The following is a 21,695-nucleotide window of genomic DNA, read 5'->3' on the forward strand; positions in this document are numbered from 1 at the left end:
TAAGAACACTAACATAGGGGAAATCGTCCACAGGGGACATTAGATCTGGAGACACATTGGGATTCCCTCTCACTTCCGGCTTTGGCTATGGGAAAGGAAATGAAGGGAAATCTCCCCAGTGGGACACAGATGGCTAAAAAAAAAAAAAATTGACAGGGGTTAGAACCCTAAACTCACTCTATCCCAAATGAAAAAAAAAGAAAAGTTTTGCCTTTAGTAGTACCTTAAGCACTTGGGACAAACCACTCAGCTCACTTGGCTGGTAGCTGTAACCAGTTCTCAAACACATTTTTGTTAAGATAGCTAGGCGGTACAAGATGCTTATGTAGTTAAACTATAGATCAGATGTATCCTCTTCTATGGGCTCCATCCAGTCTTTTAGATATCACACTCTGCAATTACCCAAAGTGAGAATGCGCACATGGGCCACACATCTCAGAGGTGTTTCTTCAGGAAAAAAAAAAAAGGAATGACTGAAAGTATCTACAGCCCTGCTATAAAGTTTATTCAGTGATCTTCATTCCTCATGGTTAAAGGATAGGTTCACCTTTCTGGAAGTGTTACACACTGTATTTAGGGTGTAACAAGTAACATGTTTAGCAACCTGCCCTTGCACCACCTACTCCCCCCCCCCCCATTGTGACTCATTGCCGCAACATTAATTCACAGAGTTCTGTGAATAAAATACCAAGTACCGTCTGTATATGCGACAAACAGCTTGTAGTTCTCAATGAACTGCAAGGTTGCCAATGAGCGCTCTGGTAGCTCATTGATTCTTCCTGCCCAAATAGGAGGTATTGGCACACAGCTATACTGAGAGCCTGCAGGAGCTCGGCATTGCACCCATGATCCGCTGATGTATTTTTGAAAAAGTGAACTTATCCTTTAATATCAATTTTATGTCCTTGAAGGCAAAAACTTTACAAAATATGCGCTAATCATCATCATAAATGTTATTCAAAAATTCTTCCCGAAAAGTAAAGAAAAAAAACTGTTTAATTAGAAGGCAATAAACCGTATTTACAAAAAAAGCTGCCACTGGTAAGGTGTGTCTGCATCAAAGGCTAAATAACAAACTGCAACAAAGGCTAAATCCGGCACGTTTGTAAATGCATATGATCCAAATACCATATAACTATATTAAATGAATAGCTGCAACAAAAGGAAAGGATGAAAGCATTTATCAATTTTGGTTTAAGAATTATGAGAGTGTCCTGAAAAAAAAAAAAAAAAAAAAGGAGATGTACCAAAAAATGGACCTTCATTGGCCAGTCATTGGCTTACCTTGATCAATTACCCACAAGGTCATCCCATTGTTGGCATCACGCAATGACTTTCGTGGAACAACTTTGATGAGAAGATTGAGAGAATTCTCTCTGCCATGTGAGGACACATTTGACTGAGTAAGCATCTCAAGCAGATGATGAATCATTGACTTCAGCTCCTTGGAAGGATCTTGAAAGGCAGAAAACACAGATGTAAAATTTTCCTAAGATGACCTCCCTATTTGTTTTGCTGCATTACGCTAAGAAGCTTACCTAGAACAACTGCTCCTTCCTTTGCTCGGATATCTTTCCTCATATCTTCTTTCAGGGTATCAAACATGGTATTCAGGACAGTGCAAGCAGCAAGAGAGATTGACTCATCATTCATTGCCATCACTGCACAAAACTTTTCCATGCCCACTGCATTAAGGATAGCCAGTGTCTACAGAAATACATAAACAGGTCTGTAACAGAAGGCAATTTTCAGTTTTATTTATCTCTTCAGCAGAATTCTTCAACCAGATCTCAACCAGGGAACCCTAGGGTTCACCCAGAGCTTGCTAGAGAATCCTTGAGCGATGGGCAATTTCTGTCTCAATTCCCACTAACACCATGGATTCTTTTAGCTATCTGTAAAGGAGTGATTATTCCCAATGTCCACAAGTGTGAACAGCATTCTTCCCACTGACGATCACACGAATGATCAGGAGTTGTAGCTGTAGTAATTATTAGCAGGGGTTCCCTGACACTGGAAAGTTATTTTAAGATTCCTCTGTGTTCAAAAGGATGAGAAAGGCTATTCTAGAGAGCTCCATCTCCATTGATCTATGGCAATTTTGAAACTTGCAATGCTGTTTAACTAGTAATAAAGAACCAAAAAAATAACCCTAATGGGAGTGTAAACTTACTCGAGGCTGATGACCAGTGCAGAGACCAACTAAGGTCCTCAGAGCAGCCAACATCATGTCTGCTTTCTTAGTGTCCAATAGTCGTACCAGGAGACGGACCCCGTCACTCTGGAAAATCTTCTCTGCTCCAGCATCTTCTCGAGCCAAGACCACCAAATTCTGTGCCGCCTGCAAATAAAGATAGATAAAGCATTCAAACTTAACTTGGTGTTCCTACCTTTTTCCTCATCATAATTCTTTGGGAACCTTTATGGCTCCTATAATATTGCAGTCAACTGTCAGAACATTTATTTTGCTATTGCTGTCCGATAAAGTGCAATCTGAAATGAATTTAAAGTGTAACACAACATGTGAATGCTGTATCATATTTTAGTATTGGAGATAAGAAACCTTTCTAGAGAGTCCAGTGCTGTGAGAAACATTTCAGGTGCCATAGCTGATCTTTCCTTCTAAAATTGCTAGTTGACTGTCCTCAGTATGCCTGACGAAGGGGCATGCATGCCTCGAACGCTAGCACCACCTCGCTTCCACCGGATGTGATGAGGGAGAAGCTGTGACGCCAACAGGACACCAGGAAGTGCCAGAAGCCACTGACACAGCCAGGACCCAGGGCTGTCTACACTTCTCCTGCCTCCCCTGCAGTGGATCGGATGAATTGCTGTAAAGCCTGCTTTCCTATCACTCATGTGAGTGCATTACCTTTTATGCCAATAAAGTATTGTTTTAATACTACACTCAGGTGGCGCTGCTCTGTTCTCTCTCTTTTATTTATCTACCATGCACAGAGTCTCCTCCTAACTCTGATAGAGCCGGCGGCCACCCAGCCATCCATCTGTACATAGACTCTACTCCGTGGACTTTGTATCTATATACACCTGAAACATTTATCATTGTGTTTTTTATCAATATTTTTTGATATTTTTTGATTCTTTATATCTGCTTTTATATCTATTGTTTACATTCATTTTTATAATTTTCCCCTCACACTGTGGGTTTAATAGCGCTGGTCCAGCATCTGTCATATATTTCTGTATTCTATGACTGTCCTCATGATCCAATGGTTTCAATACCTTTTGAATCAATATTACCAAGAATATACATCTGACAAGAACATAGATATTTACTTGCCAGCCTTGACATCCTATTTCTTGCTGCCAAACAAGCTGCTGATAAGGCATGTGCTTGTATTTCACACTGGAAAAAATACCACTGTAGGTTCATCTCACTTCTCGCTTGTTCACATTGTGGTCAGTCAAGCCCTGATGAAGAGGGATGCTTGGCCCCGAAAACATTGGCTACTTTTTTGGATTGTACCTCTGACTTTTAACCTCCCTGGCGGTATGATTCTTTTGGATTTTAGGTGCTGAAAGCGGTACCATTATTTTGCATGCAATTCTTGTGAATGAGCAGCCCAAACCAACTGTATACATTTATTATATATATATATATATATATATATATATATATATATATATATATATATATATATATATATATATATATATATATATATATATATATATACACACACACACACACATATACATATATTTACATAAAAAGTACAGTAAAACTGCAGGAAAGGGCACTGGGGGGCAATGTAATGTGATTTTATTTTGAACGGTATCAGTGTGTTTGGTGCATTTTACATTTGAATTTGCCGCCGGTTCCACCCCCCGGCGGACGTCACGTCGCCGGGGACGGAAGCCGGGGCTCGCAGACGATCGGGAGGAAGCTCCGCCGCCGCACACCGCTCGCAGTCTTCGCTGGATCCCGGAGAAAAGGTAAGTAAAACCTCCTCCAGCATCCAGCGATCTTCTTAGCGCTACCCCGAGTGTGACTCGGGGTTACCGCTTTTGGCTCTAAAATTTTACCCCGAGTCACACTCGGGAATACCGCTAGGAAGGTTAATGGAACAAAGTTGTATCTGGACCTCTTAGCAGTGGTGTGGCACTTCAATTTAAATTCTCGTTACAATACACTACAAGCCAAGGAGACCATGGAGATCCTCAGGAGTGTAGAAGCTGCCTGCCTAGGAATCCAAATCATTTACCCCAACAACAATACCTTAAGATATCAATACCAGTAAGATAACCCATCGGGTCCAGGGTTATCCTTCCACTTTCCTCATCCCTTTTCTTGCAGCACAGGTTCCTTTAAAACCTGCTCTTCTGATATTGATACAAAAAAAAAAAAACTAAATATGTAATTAATTTTGAAGCCATGCTGGATTTCCCTTGCTCTGTTCTTCCAAAATGCATCCCTCTTCCTGCTGTTACATTGGTTGGGTCATCACAGACATCCTGACTGCTAAATACACTGTAGAAAAATTGGATTTTTGACTTGCCATAAAATTAATTTCTCTGATGTTCATTGACTAACACAGCTCCTGATCTTCATAACCATTGGCTTATACTGCCCCCTACAGGAGTAGGACACTAGGCAGAAAAAGAATCTGCAGGAAGGGAAGCACTGCTAGGATAAGGCTGGAACAACTTCAGAAGCCTAAGGAGGGGGGAGGGCTTGCCCTCCCGAATCCCTGGCTGTATTATATAGCTTCACAGTTACAGCATCTGGTGGGGGGACTGGCGCCTGGACCAGTGGCCTCATCATTATGTGTTATGCTTCAATATAGTGGTGCAAAGTCTTTGGCGGAGGGCCTGGAGGCGCAATTATTTTTACTAAATCTAATAAATCATTCCCCACGTATAGACTTGTCCAAAAAATATGGGATAAAACCAAGCAGTTACAAGGCGTATCTGGGTTCACAAAATATAGCCCGATATGGAATAATTATTCCTACTCTGAGCTTTTAAAATTACAATGCGCGGCCCAGTGGAGAGCTGTGGGGGTGACACACCTCTATCACATTTTTGAAGGCGGCAAATTTTTTTTGTTTGCTCAACTGCAGGCTAAATTTAATATTTCACTAAATATGAAATTCCCTTGTATTTAACTACAGCATGCTATAAGAGCCCAGACAGCACTGGAGGGTATTGAGCTCTCCCCAACTCCTGTGTTTTCCTTTATGCAACACATGGCTATAACTAAGGGATTTATTTCAGGCTGCTATGCGCTTCTTTTGGGGATCTATATGGAGAAATTTCCTAGTAATGCCCATGAAAAATGGGCGAGAGACGTGGGAGAAATATCAGGGAACAATGGGAGGGGCATTGGAGGCTGTCATGACTTGCTCATTTAATGCCTCTTAGAGAGTCCCCCAACTATATATCCTATTCAGAGTTCACTATACTCCGCTTAAATTACATCAGATGGGGGATGAGGCCAAATACATTATGTGGTAAATGCAGGGGGGAGACGGGTACCCTTATCCATTTGTTGTGGAGATGTCCCAAATTGCACCGCTATTGGTCCAAGGTTGTGACCACAGTAAACAATGCTTTAGGTGTAGTGGTCCCTTTGGATCCTAGACAATGCTTGTTGGGCATGCTTGATACTGTCACCCAGGACAGATGTATTGGGGAGGCGGGAGCGAGAGCCCTGTTTCAGGCACGTAGACTGTGGTTAGTAAACTGGATTGCATCTGAACATCCTACGCATGGGATGTGGCTTGAACAGTTGGGTAATACATTGCGTATTGAAAAACTTATATATCAACATAGGGGCTCCCCTTACAAATTTGAGAAGGTGTGGGGTAGATGGTTGGCTACTCCGGGTCTGGCCCCTGCGGACTTGGTACTGGATAGATTGCTGTGCCAATAATGGCATTTATAATGTCACTTAGGCGGAACTGCAGAGGCGATAGGAGCTATATGTTTGCAATTTTGTATAATGAATAGTATTTTTGTAACATTAGGTATGTATGCACCTGTTTTAAATGTATTGTTGTTGGCATCTCAATAAAATTGTTCTTGATTAAAAAAAAAAAAAAAAAGTTGCCAGGACCAGAGATCCCAGCAAGGAAATAGGTCCTTACTCCTGACTAGGCAGGAAAAAACTGCAGGGATGGGGAGTATACCCCCTGGGACAGCCCATAGGCATAGCCAGATTCTTGGGTTCTGCCTTGTGTTCTACTCTTGTAGTGGGCAGTAAACCAAATGGTTATGAAGATCAGGAGCTGTGCCCGTCAATGAACGAAAGAGAAAACAGTAAAGAGCAACTGGGCAGACAGAACTGGGGGAAAGGCAAGTGACCCAAAAAACACACTGCAGATGTCATTATTCTAGTAGTTTTTGTGTCCAGAGCAACAGCAGTAGGGTTCTCATAAGGGCGCAAAGAAGTCTAAAGTTCCAAAGCTGCTATAGGCTAGGGTCACATAAGAGATATTCATGCCTGTGATCCGGTCCGAAGGATTTTGTCCCAAAAATTGCTTTGTGTCTGACAGGATCAGAGCATTATAAATGGAGGATGTAAAATCCAGCAGCTCAGTGAGGAATCTGATATTTAGCAACTTTAACCCAGCAGCACGTCTGTGCCAATTAGCAAGTACCTTCTGCTGCTTTTCAACATCTTTCTCATCAGGGTCAAGCAAGATGCGAAACATTTGGTCCACCCGGGAATCTGTGGAGGACATGAGCTGCACCTGTCAGAAGAAAAATACAGTTATATGGAGTGCAGGAGTAAAAATCACCAAGCATGTATTGCTTCTTCCTAAAAAGAACAGTTAAATAATTTCAATATTATAAATTAATGTGATTTGCCAGTTCAATTAAATTAAAATTGATACACTGTAAATAGCAAATTCATGCAGAGATAATGAGATTAAAGATACTCTTTTTCTCATTATACTATGTGCTTTTTGAAGAAAAGAATCACCTTATAATATTTTCTATATTCTTTTTTTAATTTAAAAAAAAAATGTGTATTTTTTACAATATTAAAATGTAAAGTGGACCTGTACTGTAGGAGGTCTGCCCAAAAAAGGCAAGCAGAGGGTGAAGGACTAGTCTAGCGTTTTGCTTGTAAGCTCCCTGCAGCAGATCTTTTCCCCATTACATGCCTTGTTCTACACTGTCTATCTGTGTGGAGGCTGGCATCCTAAAAGAGTAGAAGGCTTGTTTCCTCATGTCAGGGATGTACCCCCTCCCCCCTAAAGAATAGTGATCTGATGACTGGTGGGGGAATACTCAGAACGTAACTGAAGAGCTGCAAAAAGCACAGATCCACAAAATGCATGAAGCAAAAATAGACAGTGGCATGCACTGCAGGTTCTCGGGTATTGGCTTCCTTTCCACCAGAGAGCAATGGGCAAAGACGTAGTGGCATTGCCAAATCTTACTCCTAATCTGATTAAACTAAAGAATCACAGGCAGCAGTGCATGAGATGATCTCATACTGCAAATTTGCAGCCATTAGGCTACAGAACAGGAGTGTTGAGTTCAAGTCACATATCAGGATGTGCATTGCTTTTTTCAGGGGGAATGCAAGCCAAAAAGGTATATTTTTTAGGGTACTGCTTAGGCACAATTCACATTTCTAGATGTTGCTAAAAAGACACAAGACAAATTGTAATTATTTGCCATATCACGGATCTTCAGGATAAGTTCAAACGTTTTTTGATTGAAGAAGGGTCACATTACAAACAAAAAAGTTCATGCCCGACGAAGGAGTCCTGTGCGACTTCAAAAAAGTTGCAACTTTTTGGTTTGTGATGTGATCTATATTCATTAAAAAAAAAAAGTCAGACTTATCCTGACGATCCATGGTGTGCTGACAAATATTTACAGTGTCGTGCAAGTTGCAGTATCCAGCTGGTGGTAAACGCAGCACCCAGTACATTAGAGCCCATTCCAGGAACGTGTGCGATGGGAATATGGACTATTATAAAACAGCAAATCATCACTATTCTGAGTTTAGGCCCCCTTTAAGAGCATACCTTGAAAAACAAAAAACAGCAACCAGTCAGAAGTTGTCTTGTAGCTTTACCAAGCATAAATAAGCATACAAGCAAGAAAAACAAAAAAGGGAAGATAAGCACACCCTGAGGTATCCTCTGATAGAGGATACCTTCCGATGTGTTTATCTTCCCTTTTTTGTTTTTCTTGCTTGTGTCTTGTAGTTTTAACTGCTGTGATCGATTGAAAGCTGGTTACTTTGATTTACTACAGAACAATGAAACAACTGCCTGTGTTTGAAGCATCTGCCCACACTTTCTTCAGAAAATAATCTGGCTAGGATATAATTTATTTCATTTCATAAGGATGAATGATGTATGTAAGGAAATGTGCATGAAAAACATAAAACCACACTATACAATAATCCCTGCCAACGTTTGGCTTTAATATTGATGTCAGAGCCAAATACAAAAAATGTGTGTTAATCTAGCCACAGACGAAGTGAATTTCTTTACTGCAAGCATGGCTTGCAGGAAAGAAATTTACTTGATTTCCCCATCAACACACTGTTGACAGGGGAATCCCTCCTGCCGAGCCATTGGGGTTGATTTACTAAAGGCAACTAAACTGTGCACTTTGCAGAGTGCAATTGCTCTAGAGCTTAGTAAGTGAGGTAAAGCTTTACTTTGCAAAGAATACCCACTCACATGCTAGGAAAATACAAAAACTGGATTTTTGTAAGAATTTACCGTAAAATACTTTTCTCTGAAGTTCATCAACAGACGCAGCTCCTTATCTTAATGACTCAGAGGGTTATGCTCCTCCTTTCAGGAATAGGCACTAGGCAGGAAAAAAATGTAACCACGCCTATGTGGGCTTTCCCTGCAGGCATAACCCCTCAGACTCTGCTATTGTCAAACAGTTTAGTTGCAAGCAGTGTTTAGAAGATAAAAATCCCCATACCTCAGAAGTAGAGGGGCGGGTGCTGCGTCTGTCGATGAACTTCAGAGAAAAGGATTTTACGGTAAGTTCTTACAAAAATCCAGTTTTCTCTATCGTTCATCGACAGACGCAGCTCCTTATCTTCATGTCGCATAGGGATGTCCCAAAGCAGTATAATCATCATGAGGGGTGGGAAACAATGCGGAAACAAAACGTAAGTCCCCAATGGCTAAACTTAGCCAACCAGGTAACATGGTGCTTAACCAGGAACAACTGGAGCTCACCTGGAAAAAACTGAACCCTCAAAAGAGAAACTAAAACAGAGTTCTCTTTTAAACTGCAGCCTGCAAAACCTTGCGGCCAAAAGAAGGATCCACGGATGCCAACACATCTACCTTGTAGAATTCTGTGAACATATGCACAGACGACCAAGTTACCACCTTGCAAACTTGTAGCACCGACGCCTGATTGCAAAAAGCCCAGGAGGCACTCAGCGCTCTTGTAGAATGAGCCTTCACTGGGAAAGGAGGAACCTGTACCACCGTCTGCCTAATCCATTTGGAAATGGTCACAGCAGACGCAGCCAATCCCTTACGCGGTCCACCAGTAAGAACAAAAAGAGCGTCTCTCTAAATAAACCCTGATCGCCTGAACCACATCCAAAGAATGCAAGGCATACTCCTTAGGATGCTGATGTTTAGGGCAAAGTGAGGGCAACACAATGTCTTCATTCAGATGAAAATCAGAAACCACCTTAGGAAGAAATGACTGATTAAGTCAAAAGTACCACCTTATCCTTGTGGACCACCAGATAAGGTGAGCGGCAAGACAACCCCGCCAATTCAGATACCCTGCTGGCAGAAGTGATCCCCACTAAGAAGGCAACCTTCTGAGACAAAGAAAACAGCGAAATCTCTCAATTTTTTTTTTAAAAAGGAGGCTTTTAACGAACAGATAACACCAGATTTAAATCCCACGGAGGTAACAGGGATCGCCTTGGAGGAGCCATATGGCGCACTCCCTGGATAAAAGTACGGATTAGGACATGCGTGGTAACGGGCATTGAAAATATATAGCCAAAGCCGAAACTTGGCCTTTGATAGTACCCAAAGCCAACTGCTGTTCAACCCCTATTTGCAAAAAGGCCAAAACCCTAGCGATCGAAAACAAGCGAGGGTGCACCTTCAGCGATTCACACCATGAAATGTATGATTTCCACGTACGATGGTAGATCTTCCTGGAGGTTGACTTCCTAGCCTTCAAGAGTGTAGGAATCAGAGCCAGAAAGACCCTTATCCCTCAACACCTGACTTTCAACAGCCATGCCGTTAAAGCCAGCGACTGTAAAGCAGGATGGAAGATCGGACCTTGAGACAGCAGATCTTCCCTAAGAGGAAGTCTCCAAGGGGTATCGGCGACCAGCCTTATCAGGGCTGTGTACCAAGACCAGCGAGGCCAGTCTGGAGCCACCAGAATGACTGGAATGTTGTCCACCTCTATCCAGCGCAGAAGCCTTGGCAGGAGTTTCAATGGGGGAAATGCATGAGGCACCCCAAGGAGCCACCAGTGCGTCCGTGGCGTCGGCTAGAGGATCTCGGGACCTGGCTATGAATCTCTGCACCTTCTTGTTGAGGCAAGAGGCAAACAGATCGACCTCGGGAGTCCCCCACCAAACACACAGGAGGCGGAACACCTCCGGGTGTAGGGACCACTCCCCTTGATCCAACACCTGACGACTCAGGTAATCTGCCTGACAGTTTTCCACACCTGGAATGTGTACAGCAGAGAGGGCCGGAATAAAGCTTTCTGCCCAGGCCAGAATCTCGGCCACCTCCTTGGTAGCCAAGACACTCTTGGTGCCCCCCTGGTGATTTGTGCAATGTCCCTTTAAGAACCTGAAAAATGTGGTCCCACTGCTATTACTTCGGATTCACAATCTCGGATTATTCCCTGAACACAGAAATCATGAACCACAGCAAAATGGCGGCCCCCCATGGTGCACTATGCGGTCTCCAGGACCCCCCAAAGGGGTCCCAGAACAATAGGCATCTAAAGGTCTCTAGCCAGGGACCCTCCCCCCTCAAATAAGCGCCATAACGGCCGCATTATTACCACCACCCCCTCCCCTCCAAAAGTAAAACCTGCTAGGGGTAGGGGAATACCAAGGGGTACACCAGATTAGTCCTCCGGGGTGCCAGGGAACCGAGGGAGCCCCTAAGGTCCAACCATTCCAGGGAGGGGCCCGCCCTGCGACCGCCAAGGGTGTTTGGGGGGGGGACAATTTTACTCACCATACCACGGTACCAGATGAGCGCCACTTCGAAACAGATCACCTCCCACTGGGGATGGGGGTGCTTTCAGCCAAGGGGAAGCTGCGACTCCAGGTCGATGGGTCCCAGCGAGACTGTCCACTCGCAGGCTCGTCCTCATCCATCGGGGCACTGTCGTGGCAAGGCCTAGTTATGGACTATAACCTGCTCACGCTCACTGGCCAGGCTGGGAGACCTTAAGGAGCTAAATTATCCAGTGCGAAACCACAGCCGGCTGTTGCTTGTAGTTCCTCTGGATCTTGGTCCTCAGGAACTAACTAGTTAAAAAAAAAAAAAAAAAAAATCACAAACTTTCCCTGTTACAGCTAAGACCAAAGTCCCAACAGGGAGCTAGGTCCTATTCCTAACACTAGGCAGAACCAACGGTGATGATAGAGTCTGTGGGGTTATGCCTGCAGGGACAGCCCTCATAGGCCTGGTTACATTTTTTTCCTGCCTAGTGCCTATTCTTAGAAGGAGGAGCATAACCCTATGAGTCATGAAGAGAAGGAGCTGTGTCTGTCGATGAACGATAGAGAAACACACATGATGAAAGTCAGCAGAGTTTCTGCTCATTTACTAAGCTCTGGAGCAACTGCTCTAGCAGAGTGCAGTCTGATTCACTTTTGTAAATCAACCCCATTGTGTTCTCCTGGCAGGGGGGAAGCCACAACCCCCCCTTCTAGGGAGAAGACTGTCATTATTGATAGTGGCCATAAAAGCCGTTTGCAATAATCGCATCTAAAATTGGGTAGGCTGGTTGTACCCAAGTTGATTGATCAATCAGCTTGGTTACGTTCAGCCTGCCCATACATGGTTCGAATCTCGTCGGGTTCCTGTGGCTGGTTCCTATGGCCGGTTTTAAAGAGGAAGTAAACCCTTCTCGGGAAGTTGTACCTATAGGTAAGCCTATGATAAGGCTTACCTATAGGTACTGTAAATATCTCCTAAACATGTACCGTTTAGGAGATATTTACCTTTAATGCAGCCAGTGACGTCACTGGCGCATGCGCTCTGAAGGAACGGCTGATCGTGCCATTCCTTCAGAGCCCCATGCCGTGACCATCGGCTCCCGCGCACGTGCGCGGGAGTGACGTCACCGCGGCTCCGGCTAATCAGATAGCCGGATGCCGCGATCCCGGAAGACGGGCGACTGAACATGTCGCTCGTCATACAGGTGAGTGAGCGGCACGGCGGGGGCTCGTTCTAAGGTAAGTATTTCATAATGAGCTAGTATGCGATGCATACTAGCTCATTATGCGTTTCTCTTGCAGGTTGTAAAAAAAAAAAAAAAATTTTAAACGAGTGTACAACCTCTTTAATCCTCTAATAATCTAACCTTGGTTATTGGTTTGCTGCGTACATGTACTTTAAGTTCTTGTTTACACAGATTTCATATACACTGAATGAATGTTTCCCGGACATACCTTTTCTTGTGCCCGGACTCCCAGATTTCTCACAGTCTCCTGAAATACTTTATTTTTAGGTTCCAGCGTCAAACACCTGCGGAGATCAAGTATTGCCTGGTCTAATTGTCCCAGTTTCTCCAAAGCCTGACTGCGCCTGAATAGGGCTTTCACATCACCCCCATCAACCTCTATAGCTGTAGATTGAAAAAAAAAAAGCCATAAAAAATGTTTTTTCTCTGTGTGATCTGTTTCTACAGCACAAGAGCACCCCTGACAAGTAATACAAAATCTGGACATCATGAATAGCTATCCTACCAGTAATTATTTTTATCACAATAGAAGTAATATAGGAAAATAAAAATAGAGAGGAAAAGAAATTGTATATTTAGTTTTTGTCTAAAGTGGTGGTCAACTTCCTTTTTATGAGGGGCCTTAAGTTTGGCTCCCGAAATCACCAAAGGGCCACACGTAAAGTTCAATATCAGAGACACAACAGGATATAGTCAAAGACTATAGGCATGGTACAGGAGCTGGTCAGAGACTGCAGACATGACGATGATCAGAGACTGTTAACATGCTGCAGGAAACTGTCAGAGACTGTGAAAATGCTATAGGAATTGTGGAGACTGGGGACATGCTTCAGGAGAAAGTGTACTGGAGACACATTACATGAGTCGGCTACAAAATACTACAATAACAGGGCGATAGGGAAACACAGATTAGTGTCTGCAGGGACCCTGAGGTCTGCACAAAAGTGCAGGGCCTGGGCCACAGGTTGGGCACCAGAGCTATAGACAATAGAGACAAAGAGGCATTTTTCTATGTAAAAAGTTCTATGCAAAAGAAGTCTTCCTAGCCGGCAAAAGTTTTGTTGCCGACAGGATTCTGTAATGATAATCTGGCCCTGGTCAACCCATACCAGTGACTTAAATTTATCCTCCAACTCCCAAGTACTGATAGTTTCAGATTAAGTCAGCAGATACCCATTTACCTTTTGATGCATCTTCTTCTGCTTTTGTGTAGTTTTCCTGCAATAGATAACAAAATTTTAATAAAATGATAACTCATTTTCATCTTATGCCCAGTACACACGATCCGAAAATCGGACGACTCTCCGTCCGTTTTTGTTTGGTTGCTAGGAACTCTCAATTATATTCGCAAATGGGAGAGGTTACTTACGATACAAATTTTCTCGGACGATGATTCAAAAGCTTCCGGTATGCGTAACCACGCTGTATCGTGTGAGGGGAAAATGATGTCTACTGATCATGCGCTGTCTACTGCTCACCATTTTTTTCGGACGAACAACATACTGATAATACGATTATCGTACGATGTGTTATAATATGATCAAAATTTTTATGCTTGCACGACCGGATAATATCGGGCGAACTGTCCTGATCGCCTCTCGTAAGCTGTGTACTAACGATCAGATTATCGTCCGATCCTTTCACAAGCGTTATTTTTCGTCCGATTTTCGGATCGTGTGTACGGGCCATTAAGCTGGCCATTAAGTGTGTGAATTTCATCAGATTCCTGAAAATCAGTTAAAATTGGTTCGGTGGGTGGCCCCGTCAGCCCCCTCCTGCCCAACATTCTTCGATTAAATACCTGAAGAAATTGTCAGTCAAACAATGGCTGCATTCAAAAAAATGAAAGCGCTGTTCAGCTATACTGACAGTGGCCTCCATATATTACACAATAGCCCAACAGGTTGATTTGTCCATTTATGCTGTACACAGTGCATGGAGGAATTTGTTAAGACTTTTCCTTTCGGCCTGCAGGCTGATTGAAAATAAATAAATAAATCTATCAGCGTATGTCAGCCTTGTGTGGACTCTTTAGAGTTCAGCTTTGACAACCGCACTACAGCAAGGGAGATAGCTACTGTGAATGACTGAGAACGGGAACCTGCTAAAGCATACTCTAGGACTGGGGTCTCCAAACTTAAGGCCCTTTGCTTTCCTTCCAATGATATAAGTCACTATTCCTCCCACAGACACCAGTGAAGGGGCACTATTCCTCCCACAGACACCAGCGAGGGGGCACTAATCCTCCCACAGACACCAACGACGGGGCACTATTCCTCCCACAGACACCAACGAGGGGGCACTATTCGTCCCACAGACACCAACGACGGGGCACTATTCGTCCCACAGACACCAACAACAGGGCACTATTCGTCCCACAGGCACCAGCGAAGGGGCACTAATCCTCCTACAGACACCAACGATAGGGCACTATTCGTCCCATGGACACCAACGACGGGGCACTATTCGTCCCACAGACACCAACGATGGGGCACTATTTGTCCCACGGACACCAACGACAGGGCACTATTCGTCCCACAGACACCAACGAGGGGGCACTATTCGTCCCACAGACACCAACGAGGGGGCACTATTCGTCCCACAGACACCAACGAGGGGGCCCTATTCGTCCCACAGACACCAACGACGGGGCACGATTCGTCCCACAGGCACCAGCGAAGGGGCACTAATCCTCCTACAGACACCAACGACAGGGCACTATTCGCCCCACGGACACCAACGACAGGGCACTATTCGTCCCACAGACACCAACAACGGGGCACTATTCGTCCCACAGACGCCAATGACGGGGCACTAATCCTCCTACTGACACCAGCGATGGGGCACTAATCCTCCCACAGACACCAGCGATGGGGCACTAATCCTACCACAGACACCAGCGATGGGGCACTAATCCTACCACAGACACCAGCGATGGGGCACTAATCCTACCACAGACACCAGCGATGGGGCACTAATCCTACCACAGACACCAGCGATGGGGCACTAATCCTACCACAGACACCAGCGAAGGGGCACTAATCCTCCCACAGACACCAGGGAAGGGGCACTAATCCTCCCACAGACACCAGGGAAGGGGCACTAATCCTCCCACAGACACCAGGGAAGGGGCACTAATCCTACCACAGACACCAACGAAGGGGCACTAATCCTCCCACAGACACCAATGATGGGGCACTATTCGTCCCACAGACACCAACGATGGGGAACTAATCCTCCCCCTGATACCAACAACAGGGCACTATTCGTCCCACAGACACCACAGATGACAACAAAAGTTGTACTGTTGTGCCATATTTTCTCCACTTGATGATGACGGTCTTCCCTGTGTTCAATAGTATATCTAATGCCTTGGAAATTCTTTTGTACCCTTCTCCTGACTGATACCTTTTAACAATGAGATCCCTCTGAGGCTTTGGAAGCTCTCTGTAGACCATGGCTTTTGCTGTTCGATGCGACTAAGAAAATGTCAAGAAAGACCTACTAGAAAAACTGAACTTTATTTGGGGTTAATCTGAGGCACTTTAAATGATGACAGGTGTGCACTGACTCCTATTTAACATAAGTTTGAATGTGATTGCTTAATGCTGAACACAGCTACATCCCCAGTTATAAGAGGGTGTGCACACTTATGCAACCACATTTTTTTAGTTTTTTATTTCAACTCCCTCTCCCCTAAAATATTTCAGTTTATTTTTCAATTGAGTTGTACAGTTTATAGGTCACATTAAAGGTGGAAAAAGTTCTGCAATTATTTTTCTTTGTCTAATTTTTTTACATCACAGAAACCTGACATTTTAACAGGGGTGTGTAGACTTTTTATATACACTGTATGCGGCGCTTCGGAAGACCACCCACTTCTGTGTCGCTGCATATATGTGCAAGCTTGGCATAAACAAGTTACAAGAAAAAGTTTGGAGAAAATGTATATCAATAAAAGGATGCATTAAAAAAATCCGCCGTTTTCTGAACTCACCAATTTCAGGTAGCAGGCGGCTCGGTTTCGGTGTAGCACTGCTTTATCCTGCGTGTCGGGAGATATTTTGATTGCTTTTGTATAACACACAATTGCTGCTTCATAGTCCCCAGATTTAAAGTGCTTGTTGCCATCCTCTCTTAGATTCTCTGAATTCATCTGCAAAAGGAAAAAAAATGTATTAAACATATTACCGTATTTTCCGGCGTATAAGACGACCCCCCCCCTATTACATGATCTACCGGTAATACTTATACTTAGGTTACCTTGGAGATATTATACTGGCGTATAAGACGACCTCCCATTTTTGGGGGATTTTTTTGAGGTTCAAAAGTAGTCTTATACACCAGAAAATACAGTATGTATTTTTATGTATTTTAATAAATCATATGGCATTAAAAAAAAAACTGTGATGTGCGGTAATATACATTTTGCTGGCAGGAAATGCCATTTCAGACCGAGGTAGTGAATCTCAGATGGTGTACAGACAGAATACTGCAATGTGGAAGAGGATGCTCTGATTTAATTATCTTCATACTGGAGGTTAATTGCATTAAATCTATTTGTTTGAGCCACCCAGATTAGTGACAGGTTTGTTTAAATACATATTTCAAATGATTCCTGAAAAAGGTGAAGAGGATTATTCTCCACCCATATTTGAGATATTATATATATTATATATATATATATATATATATATATATATATATATATATATATATATATATATATATATATTATATATATATATATATATATATATATATATATAAATAAAACTAAAGACACCGTTGGCCATATAAAATTCAATCATAACGGTCACAATCAGACTCTGGAAGTGATGCCAGAAGGCAGCTGTCAGCATGCCGTCAGTCAAGTTTTCAATAGCAGTTGAGAACCAGGGGTCTGTTACATCCAAATAGATCAGCTCCTCTCTTAACAGTGGAGCTTACTGCTGAAATACATAGCAAAGGTGTGCGGGTGTGATAAATGCTCTACTAAAAACGATGTGGCTCTCCTTGCAAGTGAAAACTGTAATAGCAACTGTCATGCATTTAACATACAGGCAATCATTGCTGACCTCTGCTATTACAAATGCTGCTGTACTTTTCTGGCTGTCTTGCTAAAACCCCAGCATTAATAATTCCAGCCACAAGTATGATGATAAGGGCTTTTGACTTTGCTGATTTGCATACTTGTTCCAGATCAGTGAAACTAATTATTGAAGACGGGTGTCAGCATGACAGCAGACATCCAGCATTGACAGAGGAGGTCAGCAATGGCAGAAGCCGAGATTTCTCCCGCCACACATCTGAAGACCTTCCTCCAGCCAGAACAGAAATTGTAAAGCGGTTGTAAACCCTGGGAATGAAAATAAATAAACAGTAGGACAAAGACATAATGAGCTAGTGTGCATTGCATACTAGCTCATTATCAAATACTTACCTTAGAACGCAGCCCTCCAGCAGCGCCCGCACACCGCTGAGACAGCTGACACGTTCCCCTGTGTTTCTTCCGTGATGACATCACTTACGCGCATGCACGCGGGACCGGCCATTTACGGCACGGGGTCTGAAGGTCCGCAACGGTAAGCCAGACCTTCAGAGCACATGCACTGATGATTTCATCGGCTGCATGCACTCCGAATATCTCCTAAACTGTGCAAGTTTAGGAGATATTCACAGTACCTACAGGTAAGCTTTTTTATACAAGTAAAAAATAAGACTTTACTTCCTTTTTAAACATTATCTATGGTCAAAATGTAAAATCATAAATGAATCTCTACATTGTATTTCCAGACTCCTCCTGTGACAGATCACCCTGTCCCTGGATTTTAATTTTTAATTTCATTCTCCGAAGAGTTCGGGACATTGCCTTCTATTTCATTTTATTTTCACTTTATTCATCTACCAAACAAACAAACAACCAAACAGTGGGACCACTAGCAGATTGCTAATATCATCAGCTCGACCACCTGTCTTCCACACATCGTTGAATATGCTAATACTAATACTCACCTGTTATCTATTGGGGGTTCTGTGTTTACACTTCTGATAATGTGTATTGTACTTCAATGTCAGAGGCGGTCACTTCCTATTGTCTGTGTATTGAGGTGTGATGTGGATTCTGTTAAGCCTGTCTGTCCCATTGTTAATGAACTCACATATTGTTTCTGTCCAGATATGTTCTGTCCAGATGTTAATTCTATTTCTGTACACAATTTCATCTGCATATGATAATGTAATCAGACTCACCTGACCTGATAGTGTATATAATGTGTGTGAGTGGGTTCAATAAACAGTTCCTGCTTACCCTTAACATAGAGTCTCATCTCATGTTTGTGGGAGAAGGCTATACCAGCTCTCTTGCTCCTCTGCTTGGATCGCTAAATCACTAGCTTTTATAAGAGCGGTTCCTGCTCTACTCTACAGCATCCCTCCCACTTGGGGGAAGAGAACACCTCTGGCGGCGGAACCCCTCTTTCCATCGGGGCGGCCGCTACACCTCCTATTAATCTGAATGATCTTGAACTTTGTAAACTTTCTTTGTGAAGATCTCCACTAGAGATCGACCAATTATCGGCAACACCGATATATCCGGGGCCGATATGCACTTTCCCCGATATATCGGAATCTGCCTTTTGATTTGCCGGTATTGCCGATATTTTCGTGACGTCATTCCATATGTTGCACGCACACGTTATGCCTTCTAACACCGCCTCCCACGCGTGCGTGGCCCGTACGTGACGCCATTTCACAGTGCGTGCTGTACTTAAGACCGCCTCCCACGCCTCACACACCCAGCTGCAGTCTGTTCACGCTGCCAGCCATCCATGCACCCACAGGCCCTGGCCTCAGCCATCCACCACAACAGGGTGCCAGCCAAGCGAGCAAGCAACCAGCCACCCAGATGACACCAAGCCAGCCACCCGACACCGTGACCAGTGTTCCAGCAAGCCAACTACCCACCACAACAGGCCAGGGTGAGTGACACCAAGCCAGCCACCCACACAACAGGATGACCCCAAGCCAGCCCCCCTATCACAGTGTTCCAGCAAGCCAGTCACCCACCACAATGTTCCTGCAAGCTAGCCAGCCACCACAATGTTCCTGCAAGCTAGCCAGCCACCACAATGTTCCTGCAAGATAGAGAAATGGGAGAGTTCTTTCAGGATCTAACTATTCCACACCTCTCAGAGGAAGATAAGGCATTCTTGGAATCGCCCATTACTATTGGAGAACTACAGGAGGCAGCATTGAATTCAGCTAGTCATAAAGCACCAGGGCCATATGGATTACCAAATGAAATCTATAAGGAATATGGGTAGATAATGCTACCAGAGTTATTGCGGGTATTAAATGAGGCAATGGAAAAGGAAAAATTACCAGTATCTATGACAGAAGCAATTATTATAATAATACCAAAAGAAGGGAAATATCCTCTTCAACCTGTATCCTATAGACCAGGGGTGTTAAACTCAACTTATCAAGGGCCGCATCAGCATTATGATTGCCCTCAAAGGGCCGGTTGTATCTAAAATACTAGATGTCCACAGTATTCCAACCCCCTTACATCAGATGTCAAGAGTCCCCTCCCCCACCCTTCCTTACATTAACGTGCGTGCACCCCCTTACCTTGTGTTGCTGCTGGGAAGAAGCTGGGGGCAGAGCTAGGAAGCAGAAATTGCAGGGTCTGGAGGAGGCCCAAAGGTGGGCTGGAGCTCTACTGCAGCTCTAGGAGAGGTGCGAGGGCCACAAAAAATGGCCTGGAGGGCTGGACTCGGCCCAGGGGCCTTGTGTTTGACACATGTGCTATAGACCAATTTCCCTGCTTTGTGCAGATGTTAAACTACTGGCAAAGGTTCTAGCTAATAGGTGGAGTAAAATATTCCATACCATAATCCACCCTGATCAGTGTGGATTTCTTCCTGGTAGGTCACCAGCACTGAACATAAGGAGATTATTTTTAAATTTACAAATACCAGTCGAGAAGATGGGATCAAGAATCATATTGTCCCTCGATGCGGTCAAAGCATTTGACAGCATCGAGTGGCACTGTTTGTGGTTGGTGCTGGCAGCCTTTAATATAGGTCCTGTTTTTACAAAATGGATGAAATTGTTACACAATAACCCAAGGGCGAAAGTAAAGATTAATGAAAGGATTTCGGAATGCTTTTCACTGTCCTGGGCCACAAGGCAGGGGTGCCCATTGTCAACCCTGCTTTTTGCCCTTGAAGTGGAACCTTTGGCCATAGCTATAAGAATGGCGGGAGACAAGTAAGAGGCTTTAGGAGAGGGGTGGATGGGGAAAAGATTTCGCTATATGCGGACGATATCCTTCTATTCCTAGGAGATGCAAATCACTTGCTAACTGCAGAAATGGATATTATAAAAAGATTTGGTGTGTTCTCTGGTCTGGAAGGGGTATTAAGCAAAACAAACTTTGTATTTAAATTACGGTAGATCTACTAATGGACCCAATACTTTGTATATTGGGATATATGGAGCAAAATGTGGGATCAGCGTCCAAACGAGTCGCAGTTCTGAGATGTTTATACCAGGCTAGGAAGGGGATTACTTCGAAGAGGATAAAGCCTAGGCCACCCTTGGTAATGGATTGGCTGAAAATGGTCAATAATACAATTGTAGCACCCTACAATCTAGGTGCTAGGCAAAAGTATAGTAAGCCTTGGCTGCCTAACAGCAGGGCCATGATTTCAGCTGGCTGTCATGTCTCCCAGATGTGGCTGCTGAGAGGGGAATCTCCCCACTCCATGAGAGGATTCTCATTGGACAGTGGAGGAAACCCAATCAGAGGCACATTCAGGCCTGTATCTACCCCAGAAGGCAGATCCTGCCGCAGAGGATTCTGGGAGTGGGTAAAGGTTTGAAGGGAACGCATGACGCAGCGTCTTTGGTGTGAAGCAGAGTCCCAGGAGGGAGAGTACGGCTGTCTCTCCTCCTGTCAGAAGGATTGGGTGTCTCGGGCGGTTGCCTGAGAGTACAGAGAGCTGAGCTGCAGAGAGGATCCGGTGTACCGAGGACCAGTGGAGGAAGAGGGGTTCAGTTCCAGGAAAGCATTCCAAGTTAGTGAGTACTCTGAATTGCCCCTGGGGTCTACGTAGTGTAGAGGGGACCACTCCGGTGAAGGTCCCAGGGATCAAGGAGCCAGCTAGTGTAAAGGGGGTGCTTAGAGAGAGGACCCTGAAGTGTAAGAGGGGGCGCCGGTGGTTGGGCCCTGAAGAGTAAAGTACAGAATG

General features: G+C 44.0%; 1 protein-coding gene across 1 annotated transcript in view; it reads right to left on the reverse strand.

The window, feature by feature from the left end:
* The window catches only part of UNC45A (unc-45 myosin chaperone A), a 48,275-nt gene that overhangs the window by 24,063 nt on the left and 2,517 nt on the right, over positions 1-21,695 (reverse strand). Inside the window, exons 2-8 of the mRNA XM_082253222.1 lie at positions 16,436-16,594; positions 13,620-13,656; positions 12,647-12,822; positions 6,624-6,716; positions 2,174-2,341; positions 1,539-1,707; positions 1,285-1,455 (exon numbers count right to left, since the gene is read on the reverse strand). Of these exons, the coding sequence (XP_082109348.1) occupies positions 1,285-1,455; positions 1,539-1,707; positions 2,174-2,341; positions 6,624-6,716; positions 12,647-12,822; positions 13,620-13,656; positions 16,436-16,594 (973 nt within the window). The remainder of the gene's footprint in view (positions 1-1,284; positions 1,456-1,538; positions 1,708-2,173; positions 2,342-6,623; positions 6,717-12,646; positions 12,823-13,619; positions 13,657-16,435; positions 16,595-21,695) is intronic.

This window comes from Pelophylax lessonae (genome assembly GCF_965119305.1).
Source record: "Pelophylax lessonae genome assembly, chromosome: 4".
Classification (NCBI taxonomy): domain Eukaryota; kingdom Metazoa; phylum Chordata; class Amphibia; order Anura; family Ranidae; genus Pelophylax; species Pelophylax lessonae.